The sequence below is a fragment of the Miscanthus floridulus genome, chromosome 8 (assembly GCF_019320115.1).
Source record: "Miscanthus floridulus cultivar M001 chromosome 8, ASM1932011v1, whole genome shotgun sequence".
NCBI classification, from domain to species: domain Eukaryota; kingdom Viridiplantae; phylum Streptophyta; class Magnoliopsida; order Poales; family Poaceae; genus Miscanthus; species Miscanthus floridulus.
This window is the reverse complement of record NC_089587.1, coordinates 179,647,101-179,661,441: the sequence shown is the minus strand read 5'-3', so window position 1 is coordinate 179,661,441 and position 14,341 is coordinate 179,647,101. Positions and strand designations below refer to the sequence as shown.

Below are 14,341 nucleotides of genomic sequence, written 5' to 3'. Positions count from 1 at the left end.
CTCACCTGGTGTAGCTCCACAGTTTACTCCTTATCACACGGGTTTCTCACCAGAGCAGTCTCCCTCGCTATTCGTGCCTGAAACGTCAGTCTCCAGGAATCTTGGAGCATCTTTTAGCGAGTTGACCAGCATGCCTACACCGCCTCATATGCATACTGCTGGTCCGTCTACAGCAGCTCTAGCTATCATGACTACTCAGAGGCTCCCCTCGTCTGTCGCCTCGTTAGATCCTACGATAGACATACTAGCAGCTTCACAGGCAGCACCTGCCCCAGCTCAGACCCAGACCGCTTCAGCGACACTTCCTGCCATAGAGGGTCAGTCAGTTCAGAGCTCAGGGTCAGATGATGATGGCGCCCAGTTCCATCTTGCTCCACGTACTTCAGCGCCCGACTCGTCCGCTGCAGCCCCGCCGACCGACCCTTAGGTTTTGGTGTTTGACGCCAAAGGGGGAGAGGGTTTTGAGTATGTAGACTCAGGGGGAGAGAGTTTTAGGGGGAGCTAGTTATCTAGTATTAGCTTACAATATACATTTGGAGTTTTATTTGTGTGATACACTATTACTATTATGCATTCATGTGTTACTTTCATGCATTCTATTATATATATGTGATAGTGCTATCTACGTGATTGTGATATTTGACATGTGTGATTTCTACTTTGCATTTTCTATATGTCATATCACTTGTGTTATGCTCATTTGCTTTTGCTTCCGCGTTTATACTTCGAAGCAGATGAGCTTTGTTATTTGTACTCATGCTTAATTCATATCCTTTGAGTACATTGTATTGACTTGGGTCATATAAGCTTACCTAACACTTTTGTTCTTATCGACAAAAGCTTATATGAACCAAGCCCGTCAAAAACCTCACTCCATAACATACTCGAGGTGGTATTGTCATCAATCACCAAAAAGGGGGAGATTGAAAGCATCTAGGCCCCTAGTTGGATTTCGGTGATTAATGACAATACAAGATTACTATGACTAATGTGTGTTTTGCAGAGGCAATTAAGTTAGGTCATGGTAATGGAGATCGATTGGGCAATAGAGGTTGTCATGCCCCTACGATGGAAATCGTTTTGGTTTTCAAAGGATGGACGACAAGGTTAAGGATAACTAGTTCTAAGTGTCGATTGGAGTTGGAGAGACACTTAGAGTAGTTTAGGACTTTGTTTTTCCTTTGGCCGTACTATTAAGGGGGGTATGAACGGGTAGCTTGACCTAGTTGAGTCTAGTGAGTTAGGTGTGGTGCACACTTGTTAAAACTAGCTCTAGGTAGCTCCTATGAATGCCTAAGATCCTATGGAGCAAACTTCATTCACATATGTTCGAAAGTTGGAAGTGAATGGAGGGTCAAATACTGACCGGACGCTGGCTCCAGTGCGACCGGACGCTGGCCGCAGGGTCCGGTCAGTTCATTTGACCGAGGAGATCAAATCTGGTGTGACCGGACACTGGGAGGTCATGTGACCGGACGCTGAGGGCCAACGTCCGGTCGACTCCAGTAAGGGTCCAGACTTGAGAAAGTGCGACCGGACGCGTCCGGTCGATACTGACCGGACCCTGAGGGTTCAGCGTCCGGTCGAGTCCAGTAAGGTTCCAGTAAGGGTTTTATGCGACCGGACGCGTCCGGTCAGTGCTAACTAGACCCTGCCAGTGTTCGGTCGACTCTTTACTACTGGTTCGCTGGTTGAACTGACCGGAGCGTCCGGTCATCGTGACCGAAGCGTCCGGTCATCCCGCAGAAGCTCATAACGGTTCGTTTTTCAGGCTGCCTTATAAATAGAAGCTCCACTCATGAGTGGAGTAACTTTTGCTCATTCCAACAGCTGAGAAACACGTTTGTGAGTGCCAAGAAGAGCAAGGTCCTAGTGAGGTGTTTGTGATTTGAGAATCCAAGAGAGTAGCCTCACTAGCAAATCAAGAGTAGCAAAGTGTGCATCCATCTTCTCATTAGGCTTCGCGTGGTCAAGTGAGAGTTCGTGCTTGTTACTCTTGGTGATCGCCATCACCTAGATGGCTTGGTGGTGATTGGAAGTTTGGTGTTCACCCGGCGGAGCTTGTGGGTGACCCAACTCAAGTTGTGAGCGGCTTTGGGTGATTCGCCGCGATGGAGTGTCGAAGAATCAACCTATAGAGAGCACTTGATCCTTGCGTGGATCAAGGGGGAGCTACACCCTTGCGCGGGTGCTCCAACGAGGACTAGTGGGGAGTGGCGACTCTCCGATACCTCAACAAAACATCGCCGTGTTCCTTTCTCTCTCTATTTACTTTGAGCACTTACTTTGAGTATTTACTTTGAGCAATTCAATACTTGTTTTACATCCATAGAGTTGCTTGATAGAGTAAGTTTGGAACATAGGTTGCGAGGTTGTTGTGCATTTGTTTGATATAAACACTTTTCTAGGCACAAGAGGTTAATTGGGCTATCCGTAGGATTTGATTATTGTAAGAGAATTTAGAATTAGCCCAATTCACCCCCCCCCCCTCTTGGGCATCTTGATCCTTTCAGTGGCGCGCCAGGTAGGGGGTGTGCGTACTGCTCCCCAGACAAACAAGATGGTCATCATCCCCGGTTCCATGGCTACGCCGAATGGCCTCACGTTCACCATCAGCCAGATCACTTGGACCACTGGCTCCGATAACTTCATCGCCATGACCACGGAGGAGGCGCAGATCCAATCTGCGTCGACCACTGCTTCACTAGCATCAGCTATGGCTCCAACCACGTTGGATCTGGCTCCAACCACACTAGCATCGTCTTCAGCCACGCCGACAACCCGTCGTTTGCTTCCTCGCTACAAAGGGAGGCAGATCGACAACACCGACCTACTCGACTCCATCGATCAGGTCGGCACCAAGCTTGCTAAAACCCTAGCTCTGGTAGATTTGATTCAAAATCAACCTACCGAGCAGGTAACCACTACCCACAATAGATCTACCCAACCAGCTCGGGCCAGTCGTCCTGCATGACTCGGTACGGATCTCGTGGTCACGTCTACTCCTAAAGGGCGCTCCGTTCGTCACCGACCAGCCCCCGCAACGGGTCTCCGGCTCTCCAAATGCGAAGCCTTGATGGAGAATTACCAGGCTTAGCCCTACGGCCTATGAAACACTGCTTCCAACTACGTGTACAATATACAACGCTGCTTGGATCTGTGTTTTATACATCGACCTCGGCCAAAGCCACGCAACTTCGTCAATATGGTTTGGATTGAGGAGTATCAAGAAGGATCGGTCCACACAGTTCAAGAGGGTGGCTCAAGCTCCCCGTCCAGCATCGCATCTAATGGCTCCGTCCACACTGAGCTTCAGCATCATGACAATGAAGAAGTTGAATACGATCTGGATATCCCATACCACTCCCCGGGGTTCCCACGATTCCCATCCTTCCCACAAAGGCGAGGAGACTTGATCAATGTTGTTAGTAATGATGAACTACCGGCAGTTGGCAAAACAGAACAAGAAAGGCTAGCACGCGAAGCACGCAATAATGACCGGTTTAATCATAGACAAGCCGAAGCCGAGGCAGAAGAGGAGGCACGACGCATAAGGTTCTAGCCGTGTGATCTCAACAATGCCTTTGATAGGGTAGGGGAAAAGCATGTCTTTAGGACTGCAAGCGCCAACGTAGCTGTTGCTATGGCGACAATGCAACGACTACCCAATACCCCAGAAATCCCGGCAATTCGTGATGATGTACAAGCCTACCTAACGGCTGCTATAGCCCAGACCGTAGAGATTGCAAACCAAGCCCGGGCTCTGTCCGTCTCAGTCAAATCAAGTCACAGTCACCAGTACTCAAGTCGCCCACAACCACCCAACCAACGTGGCTCACGCAACAATGACCCACCAGACAACCGTCAAGGCGGAAACGGTGGTCATGATGGTGGTTGGGACGACAACCGCCGTGACTACTAGGACGACAACCGCCACGACAACCACGACAATCACCGTGATAACTGCAGTCATGGGGTCAACCAGGGTGGCAATCGGGATCACCGTGATGGCAATAACGATCTCCGCCATTCCCTCGGAGAACGCAATATGCGCAATCGCATTAACCAAAGAGGCAATGATCGTGCATCCCACGAAAGCTATCACCGTATGGAATATGATACTACCCATGGCCCTCCAGGTTTGAAGCAGTTTACTCCTCACCTTCACCAAGTCGTGTGGCCAAAAAACTTCAAGCTCGAAAAACTCCAGAAGTACGATGGTAAGGAGAACCCCGAGTTATGGGTCATGCTCTATGAAACCGCGTGCAGATTAGCCATGGCTAACGAGCACGTCATGTCTAATTACTTCCCAGTCGCCGTCGGCCATGCAGGCCACCAATGGCTGGTTAGCTTGCCGGCAAACTACTTTGATTGTTGGCAAGAGCTCAAGCAAGCATTCATCGACAACTTCATTGCTACTTGCGAACAACCCGGCAACAAATATGATCTGCAACGGATTTGAGATCGCAAAGATGAGCCACTGCGCGAGTACGTCCGACGCTTCTCGGAGATGCGCATCAAGGTCCCATCAATCTCCGACAACGAGGCAATCGAAGCTTTCATAACTGGTCTCCGCTTCCACGATGCCCTAAGGGACAATCTCCTCCGTAAAAGACCTGAATCGGTCATAGCGCTCCTAGCTACTGCTAAAAAATATGCGGACGCCGATGATGCTAAAAAGATAATCATCGAAGAAGCAGCAAGGGTTCCACGCTCTGACCACCCCCCACACCGCGACGACTACCGCGGCAACCGTGGTCGGAATGACAATTTTGATCGCCGCAACCAGTGCAATGATTTTCGCGACCACCACGACCAGCGTAATCAGTGGCGTAATCGCCGTGACGATTACAGGGGCAAGCGTGCTCGGGAAGATGATGGTGAAGTCAACATCGTTAAAAAAGGTGGCCGACGTCGCAACTACGAAGAAGACTATGCCAAAGCATTGAAAGGACCCTGCCAGCTCCATCCCAAGTCAAACCATACCATGGAGAATTATCGTGTTCTCAAATCCATCTACACGCGCCAACAGGCTCCGGATAAATCCGATAAGCCTAACGACACAGGGGAGCAGCGTAATGAGGACAACGATGATGAAGATGCAGATCCCAGTCACTAGTACATCAAGCCAACCGACCGCGTCCACACCATCATTGGGGGCAGAGTGTCCATCGAGACCAAACGAGAGTGCAAGCTGCTCGCCCACGCTTGCTTGAACGTGGCCAATGCCGACAACCTCATCGCCGATCCACGGCTCCCTCCTTGGTCTCACCGTGAGATCTCCTTCAGCAGAAAGGACCAATGGGCTGCAATACCTGAGCCAGGGCATTTTCCTCTAGTTCTCGATCCTTGTATCAACACGGTTCAGTTCGATAGAGTGCTGATTGACAGCGGCAGTTCCATCGATATACTGTTCAAGAACAGTTTGCCAGCCCTGAAGATAACCCAGGCTAATCTCAAGCCATATGAGGCACAGTTCTGGTGTGTTCTCCCCAGACAGAGCTCCACACCTCTTGGGCAGATCACGCTACCTATGCAATTTGGTACCCCAGACCACTTCCGCACCGACTATGTCAACTTCATGGTCGCTGACTTCGAAGGCACCTACCATGCTATCCTTGGCCGACCAGCGCTCACCAAGTTCATGGCCATACCTCACTACAGGTATTTGGCGCTCAAGATGCCTACTGAGAAGGGGGTTCTAACTCTCAGGGGCAACATATACGCAGCTTACACCTGCGAGGATGACAACTTCAAAATAGCAGAGGCTCACGACCTCTCTATTCGCATGGCTGAGACCACGCTCGACGCCAAGCAGACCCTAGCCGACCACCTGGAGATCCCAGAGCTCAAGGCCCCATGCAAGAACATCAAGTCCAAAGAGCACAAAGAGATCTAGCTGGTCAATGGTGATCCTAGCAAAACGGCCCTTATTGGGGCCAACCTAGATCCTAAATAGGAAGATGCGCTCGTCAGGTTCTTGAGGAGCAACGTGAGTGTGTTCGCATGGAAACCCGCTGACATGCCCGGTGTACCTCGGAACTTGATCGAGCACTCCTTAAATGTCGATGGCAAGGCCAAACCCATCAAGCAGAAGCTACGACGGTTCGCTCACGACAAAAAGGAGGCTATTAGGGTAGAAGTTACACGACTTTTAGCAGCCGGATTTATCAAAGAAGTGTATCATCCAGAAGGATGGTGAACAACTGTTGACACAAAATGTGACGCACTGTGCCTCACACACAGCAAGCCGAAAAGCGTAGCTTCAATCGGGTTCCCGGGTGCTTTGTTATCCGGAAGCGTGCCAGTCAGTTTGACCTGAAAACTAACAAGGGATAGAACAATTAAATGTCAAACCGGAACATGTCGGGTAATACCAGACAGTTCCTCATATACGGCCCCGAAGCCACTTACAACGACATACAGCTATAAAGAGCTGTCTGCCAACAAGTTTATAAACCATTCGGCTAATCGTAAGATGAATGCACGTAAAGGTCTAATTGCCGAATACATGTACATGAGAAGACATATTTGAACAAGTGAAACTAATTATGAATTAATGCATAACCAAGCTCAGCAATCCGACCGAGTTGGGATCCATGAGGAAGGAACGTGCAAATAAGCACGATTAAACCAATCTAAAACCTGCATCTGCCGCACGACACCTAGTTCCGTCAAGGCTTAAACGTAATTATCATGCATGAACCCGCAACATGTGACAATCTAGATTAAAATAATTCAGCCATTACGAGTGTATTGTCTATTCGCGAAGGTAATACGAAAATAATAATCATTGAAGCACGAATAAAACCATAAGAGAGGGCCGAACAATATCGATCTAGATTGGGCAGAAGTGTGTTACAAATATATAAAATATTTAAAACATGCAACACTGGATAACTTAATGAATCTATTTAGATTTTGCCATATCTAATAGAGCCGATAACTATCTTGCTTTCACTAAGCATATCGAGCAAACGCCTGCCGCACGGTATCTACTCATAAACGAAGCATAAGCAAAGACTTCTTGATTGTTAAGCAAAGATCCGCCGCACGATCATTGAAAACAGACAAGACTACTTGCATCACGTCTAAATCCACCGCATGATACTAAACATGATAACAAGGTTGTCGGAACTTACGGAGGTCGACGGATCGATGACTCCTCTCGAAGAACTCGACGACACGACAAAAGGACTCGAAAGTTGGCACGGGGCCGGTTGTATTGATTTGGTTGTGAACCCCTATTACAATGGTCGAGGGTCAATATTTATACCCTAGACAAAACACGAGTCCTAGAGGACTACGATTTACAAAGGAACCTTTAAATAAACTTGGAAATTCACGACTCCTTACCCTAAACTTTTAGAGTCCTTTACTATTACAACTTTCACCTTTTCGATCGGCCTTGCCTGCCATCTCCTGTTATTCCCGAATGGAGTCACCGCCTTCTGGAGTAACCGACCGCAATGTATTTAGCCGACCGCTCGCTTTGTTTGCCGAATACCCTTCTTCCCGCATGTGGGTCCACCTGTCATCTTCCAGAATCGACCAAAATCCAGTGTTAACACATGCCCCCTCAATTTCGGGATAAAAGTTGTTTTATTCTGAAATTGACCACAAGCTCTTTCATCCTCCTAGGTCATCACCGTTCAAAACCGCAGCCGCTGCCCAAAAATTCAAGCTTTCAGCGCAACCTCGAACCTCCTTCAAATCTTCAATGGCGACCCAGGATGAAATCCCAGAGGTAAACTTTACTTATATTCGGCAACTTTCATTTTATCCTCCCGCTTCTCTTTTGATTTACTCCCCTTTGATTTCAATCATCTTCTAAAGGAATACAAGAGCCAGATTTTGATTCCCTATGCTGCCAACCCCGACTCCTATTTCCTCGGCCCAATGGGAAATCCTGACCCTTCTGAAATTATTGAGAAGGAAACCCAAAGAATTCCTTTCAAGTCTGGGATTACCTCATCAAACCGATGGCCAAACACGTTCAAGAATTGGCCATTTCCCCCAATCACCGGATGGCGTAACTGGTACAGGAGAATGCTGGAGAAAAGCAGCAGCCACTGGGAAAGTCAGGACATCAGTCATTGTCTGGAATTATCTTTAGCAGAGACACCCAGGAATGATTCCCTTTTGATAGCAGCTTCTCATTTTTGGTCTGACACTATCAATGCCTTCATCTTTGGTCATGGTATTATGACCATCACTCTAGCCGACGTATTCATGATGACTGGCTTGAATGTGTCATTGCCAGTATATCCTTATAAGTACAAGAGCAAAAGTAATCAAAGAGCCGTCAGCTCTGGATGTGGATGGGTCAAACATATTCAGAACTACATGAATGCATCTGGCACCGTCTCTGACAAAGAGTTGAAAGCCTTCATGAATATGTGGTTATGCAGATTCATCTTCTGTGGAAAATCTAATGAACCAACCCTGAACCACATGGTAATGGCTGAAGACTTAGCTGCAGGCACTCAGATCCCACTAGGCAAATATCTCTTAGGGTCTGTTTATCATATGATGCATCAGATTACTCTTCAGATGCGCCAAGGTGGAGAAATCTCTTGTGTGAATGGTCCCTGGTGGCTAATTCAAATGTGGCTTCAGCTATATATGCATCAGATAACCTCTGTGAGCCTCTTCAATCTAAGTTTTCCTTCAGTTAACTATGCTGAAGGCAACACAGCAAAGGTCAAGGCTTGTCAGACTTATGGGGAAGCAGCATCATCCATAAGCATTGACATAGACATCGGTCATTTCTTCAAGCTATTTTTCAAAGGATTCGGCAATGTGCTCTGGTTTCCTTACAGAGAAAATGAAAATCTGACTTTGCCCTGCAAGTTTAGCTATGAAATTGGTTGTTCAGGCCAAGAATCCACGGAGATTTTCAACTCCTTTATCAAACCTTGCACTCTGCCAGCCGAATTTCATCATGGGAGGTTAGTGCAGTCCACCTATGAATTTTACTATCCAAATATGGTGGCCAGACAATTAGGATGCGGCCAACTGCCTCCAAGATTCCTCTTCTCAACAATCATAAAGTCAAGGGAAGTAATAATAGAAAGAATGGAAGCCAAGAAGATCTTTGAATTAGGATGGGAATTGCCAACATATGAACCATCTCCATTTGGGCTAATAGATGTTGCTCATCCCTTCTTCGTCTCTTGGTGGCAAGAATGGCATGCTCATATCTTCAATATGTCAGTTCATTCTTTATGCAAAAACTTGCAACCTGACTTTGCTTCTGATAGCGAGGTAATTTCATTATGCTCACCATTTCTTGCATCCTGAATCCACTTCTTATTTTAAAATCTGGTTATGCACAGGATCTTGAGTTTACTCCCCCAGCCAAAGCAATCCAGTACTATTCGGCTGGTCCCAAGCCTGCTCTGGGGTTTGATGCTCCAAACTTAAAGGAATTCATGAAAGCTCCTGTAACTTTGGATTCAGCACCTTTAAAGGCACTCATGAAAACTCCTGCTACTTCAGCTGCTGCATCCTCAAGAGGAAAAAGCAAAAGGAAAACATCTGACAATTTTCTCTTACCCAAGAAACCAAGGACCAAGAAAGCCAGATTATCTCCTAAGGCATGAATCTTTTATTTTCTTATCAGGTTAACAACCTCACTTAGCAGTAAACCTGACCACCTCTATATTTATTGCTTCCATTGCAGCCACAAATCGAAATTCCCACACTGGGCAATACCTCAGCGCCTGCAGAACCAACCCCTGAAGTTTCTACTGAAGATGAAGAAACCCATGATAGCGAAACTTCAGAAACTCATGAAGCTGAAAGTTTAAAAGCTCACAAATCTGATGAAACCATAGGTAACATCGTTCAACCAATTCCCCTTTTTCTCTTTCTTCCTAAATAACACCTATCTCTTGTGCTTATTACCATTTACTTTATTGAGAATAGATGAAATCTTAGATGAACTGGCAAGGGAAACTTCTCCTGATCAAGCCCCAGACCTGCCTCTTCTGAACCTTCAATCAAGTTCTCCAGCAAGCCAGGGTATAATCCATCTTGATGATCAATCAGCCCAACAGGTAATGCCTTGTCTCACACTGTATTTTAGCAAAATTACCCAATCGGCTAACACCTTCTTTCTTCTCTTTTCCTTAGAAGAACATCACTAAACCGACCACCAGCTACTCCTTCTCAATTGAGGACTACATCATTGAGAAAGGTGAAGAGATCACTTCCCATCAAACCTTATCGCTGGAAAATCAGGCTCGGCTAAAAGAGGTGATCACTTCTGCTAAACAAGGATACCATCAGTCTGGTTCAGGATGCAGACCAGATAAAAGACCTCCTTGAACTCATTGATCAAGATATCCCCTCTGCTCTCAAGGCTCCCCTAGAATCTGCAGCCCATCTTGATGACCATTTTGCTATGGTGAGAAGGGCAACCAAAAATACATCTTCGAGGACCGCTCTGCAGAAGGATAGATCTTTGAAAAAGCTGGAGATTAAAGATCTTCACTCTCATATCCAGACTACGAGAAATTCCTTGGCAACCTTGGAGCCTGAACTGAAAGCCATGGAGGATGAAAAAAGCAGACTAGAAGCTCAACTAGCCGAACTGAATGCCAAAATTCAGTCTCACAGGGCCCATATAACTAACTTGCCGAAGAACATAGAAGCAGCTTCACTAAAGATAGCTTCGACCATCAAAGAAGATCAGCAGATCAAAACTAAATTGTCTCAGCATCCAGAGTTCTGAAGATGAAGATCAAAAAGTACTAGATAATGTTAGCCGAATCAGGACTGAGGCTATAGAGGCAATCAATCATCTTCTGAACCAGTAGACATTGGATTTTGTAATAAACTTGAGTGTGATATCTTCTTCCCTTGATTAACCAGCTTTATGTTCACTTATTTTTATTCATTCGAAAGCAATCGGCCCCTTTCCCTTAAATTACTCGATTAGAATGTAGCCGATTGTCTCCATTCTTCCGATAGCCGAACGAATCCAATTCAAATATTGTGAGGGTATAACCGAACAATGTTGGCTCCAACAAACCAAGGGAGATATTCGAGCGACGTTCGACTTAACCCATGCCTGGCCCAGCCCAATAACGGCCCAGCCGAAAGGGAAAAAACCTACTCCGCCGTTCGGGATTCTCGCCCCACAACCCCGTGGAATTCGCCACGATCCCTCGCTTCGGCTTATAAATAGACCTTTCCGTTGGCCTTCATCACTATCTTTGCCTCAGCATTCTCACATCCGTCTCTTCCACTTCCTTCGTTCGATTCATTCCAGAAGGAAACCCTAACCTCCATCAAAGCAAATGACGAACAGTGGCAACCGTGGCAAGCGTCCTGCCGACGGAGAGGCTGAAGGAAGCAGAGCATCGCGCTGCCGGCGTCGTGGGTATGATTCGGCTTTTTGCCCCCTTTGCAATTTCCTTGTTCATCTCTTAATTTCGATTTTTCCTTCCTCATTCATCAGGATAAGGGTCATCAGCTCCAGCCAATACCATCTCCTTCCTCCAGTGACGGCAGCTCAACCGGGAACTCCATCATCCGGCTCCTCCGGGTCTTCCAGCTCTTCAAGCTCTTACCATTCCAATCCTTGGGGTTCGGCAGAACCAGCAGATGCACACCATCCATACTCTCACGAGGAGGCGCTCAAGTTTCGCCAGGAGAGGGACGAAGCCCGGGAGGAGCTAGGCGACGTCTCCAAGAAGTTCGGCATCGATCAAGCCGAATGGGAGGACCAGCGGAAGCAATTCTGCGACGCCATCACCGGTTTGATATCTTCATTTAGTTTTGTCATCCTGACTTCCTTTGCTTGCCGACCCATTTCTTCTTTTCTGCCCAGCTCTTTCCGCGGAGAATGACCGTTTGAAGACGGCGGCGAACAAGATTGCCGACAAGGTGAATGCTCAGGGGGAGACATCCGAGGCACGCCTTGATGCTGTGGACGGCCGCATTGATCAGGCCGTCATCCAAGGTGTGCACCTCGGCGCTTCTCTCGGGCTGGCGGCAATGACCTCCCAAACCAACGAGGACTACTCCTCCCAGCCAGTTGGCTTCGTTGGAGGACGCCCGGACGAAGTCGACGACATCGATGAGCGTCTGGAGGCCTACGACGATCATGCTGCTGCCCTTGCCGAAATCACAAACCCCCAGTCCGTCCTCAACAAGTTATTTGAGGAATAGTTTGTATTAGGATGGACTTTTTATAAATAATCTCGTCCTTTGGAAGAATACTTATTTCTTTGAGTCTTTTCGGTAAAATTCCACTTGCGACTGTCAGAAAAATGCTGAAAACAACCCAGTTTCGAATAAACATTCTTGTGCTAGAGGCGATGCAAACTGCATCGGCTATTTTATGCTAAAGGCGATATGAACGATATCGGCTATTCTCAGTCTTGTATCTGATTTTTAGGCTAAAGGCGATATGAACAATATCGGCTATTCTCAGTCTTGTATTCGATCTTTAGGCTAAAGGCGATTTTCTCTTTGTCGGTTTTTTCTGATCTACATTCATGAACCAACCTCAACACTGGGGTAATATTTCTTAAGAAATCTTCCATTGATAGCTCTGGTAAACTCCTCCCCAAATAAAGTCTTCAATATGTATGCATTGCCAGGTACACATTCTACTATTCGGAAAGGACCTTCCCAATTTGGAGACCATTTGCCGAACACTCTATCCTTTGTTCCAACTGGCAATATAGTTTTCCAAACCAAATCTCCTTCTGCGAATTGCTTCAGCCTAACCCTTTTGTTATAATACTTGGCAATGCGTATTTTATTCTTCTCAATATTTTCCAATGCCTTGAGACGAATCAAATGTAGATCTTCCAATTCGTCCATCATTAGATTCTTATAATCCTCTTCCACCAATTCTTTCTGTAACACAATTCGCCTTGATCCTGACCGTAACTCCCATGGTAATATAGCATGATGCCCATAAACCAGTTCATAGGGAGACGTTTGAGTGGACCCATGACAAGCCATTCGGTAAGCCCACAATGCTTCATTAAGAACCAAGTGCCATCTCCTTGGTTTTTCATCAATCTTCTTCTGGATGATTTTAATCATAATCTTATTTGATGCTTCTGCCTGACCATTAGCTTGTGCATAATAAGGAGAAGAATTATACAACTTAATCCCCATATCTTTGGCAAAATCACAGAATTCTGAAGAAGTAAACTGAGTTCCTTGATCAGTTGTTATAGTTTGAGGAATCCCGAACCTGTGAATTATATGTTCCTTAACAAAACTGATCATATTCTCTGACGTTACCTTCTTCAAAGGAATAGCTTCAACCCACTTGGTGAAATAATCCGTGGCCAAGAGTACAAATTTGTGTCCCTTACTAGAAGGAGGATTGACCTGACCAATTAAATCTATACCCCACCCTCTGAACGGCCAAGGCTTTATTATGGGATTCATAGCAGATGCTGGAACTTTTTGAATATTGCCGAATTTTTGACAATTGTGACACCCTTTGTAATATTCAAAACAATCCTCCAACATAGTCGGCCAAAAATAACCAGTTCTCCTAATTATCCACTTCATCCGATAAGCTGACTGGTGTGCACCACACAATCCTTCGTGAACCTCATACATCACTTTTTTGGCCTCTTCTTGACTCAAACATTTTAGCAATACTCCATCGACGGACTTGTAATATAACTGATCATCAAGGAATACAAATTTGAGAGCTTTGTACCTGAGTTTTCGGGAAACCTTTTGAGATGGATCTTTCAGGTAATTGGTAATTTCGCATCTCCAATCACCATCATTTTGATCAGTATTTGAAACATTTTCTTCCATAGCAAAAACTTCCCGACTCTCTCGATATCCAGAAGCAGCTTGAGCTAACTTATTTGCTTCTTCATTGCATTCCCTAGGGATATGATGCAAGGTTACTACTAGGAAATTCTTCAAAAGTTCTCTACACTCCTCATAATATTCTCTTAACACATTGTTCTTGCAATCATACTGACCATTCAGTTGGTTAATCACCAACTCAGAATCCCCAAAGATTTCAACAGCAACAGCCTTTATTTCTATAAGAAGCTGAAGCCCTCTAAGCAATGCTTCATACTCTGCTTGATTATTAGTAACATGAAACTCAATAGGAACTGCATACTCAAAAGCTTTTCCTCGTGGGGAAATCAAAAGAATACCAGCACCACCACCTTTGTTACAAGATGATCCATCGAAGAACAAGGCCCAAGGCACAATGCTTATCACCTCAACAGAGAGATCCCGATGTTGGGTAATAAAATCGGCAATAACTTGACCCTTTACCGCTTTTGCCGATTCATACCTTAAATTAAATTCTGACAATGCTAAAATCCATTTG

The 14,341-nt window shown here is 46.0% G+C and overlaps 1 protein-coding gene across 1 annotated transcript; it reads left to right on the top strand.

Moving 5' to 3' along the window:
• The first annotated feature begins 11,129 nt into the window (after positions 1 to 11,129).
• LOC136474155 (uncharacterized) lies at positions 11,130 to 12,194 on the top strand. Its single transcript, XM_066471752.1, has 3 exons — positions 11,130 to 11,389; positions 11,468 to 11,766; positions 11,840 to 12,194. The coding sequence occupies exons 1-3, from the start codon at positions 11,307 to 11,309 to the stop codon at positions 12,178 to 12,180; spliced, it is 723 nt and encodes a 240-aa protein (XP_066327849.1). The 5' UTR covers positions 11,130 to 11,306; the 3' UTR covers positions 12,181 to 12,194.
• The last annotated feature ends 2,147 nt before the right edge of the window (positions 12,195 to 14,341 follow it).

Bases quoted from the DNA above. Each gene is read 5' to 3' on its own strand.
- LOC136474155 (XM_066471752.1), top strand. From the start codon at position 11,307: ATGACGAACAGTGGCAACCGTGGCAAGCGTCCTGCCGACGGAGAGGCT. The intron at 11,390-11,467 runs GTATGATTCGGC...CTCATTCATCAG, and splicing joins TCGCGCTGCCGGCGTCGTGG to GATAAGGGTCATCAGCTCCA. The intron at 11,767-11,839 runs GTTTGATATCTT...TTTTCTGCCCAG, and splicing joins ATTCTGCGACGCCATCACCG to CTCTTTCCGCGGAGAATGAC.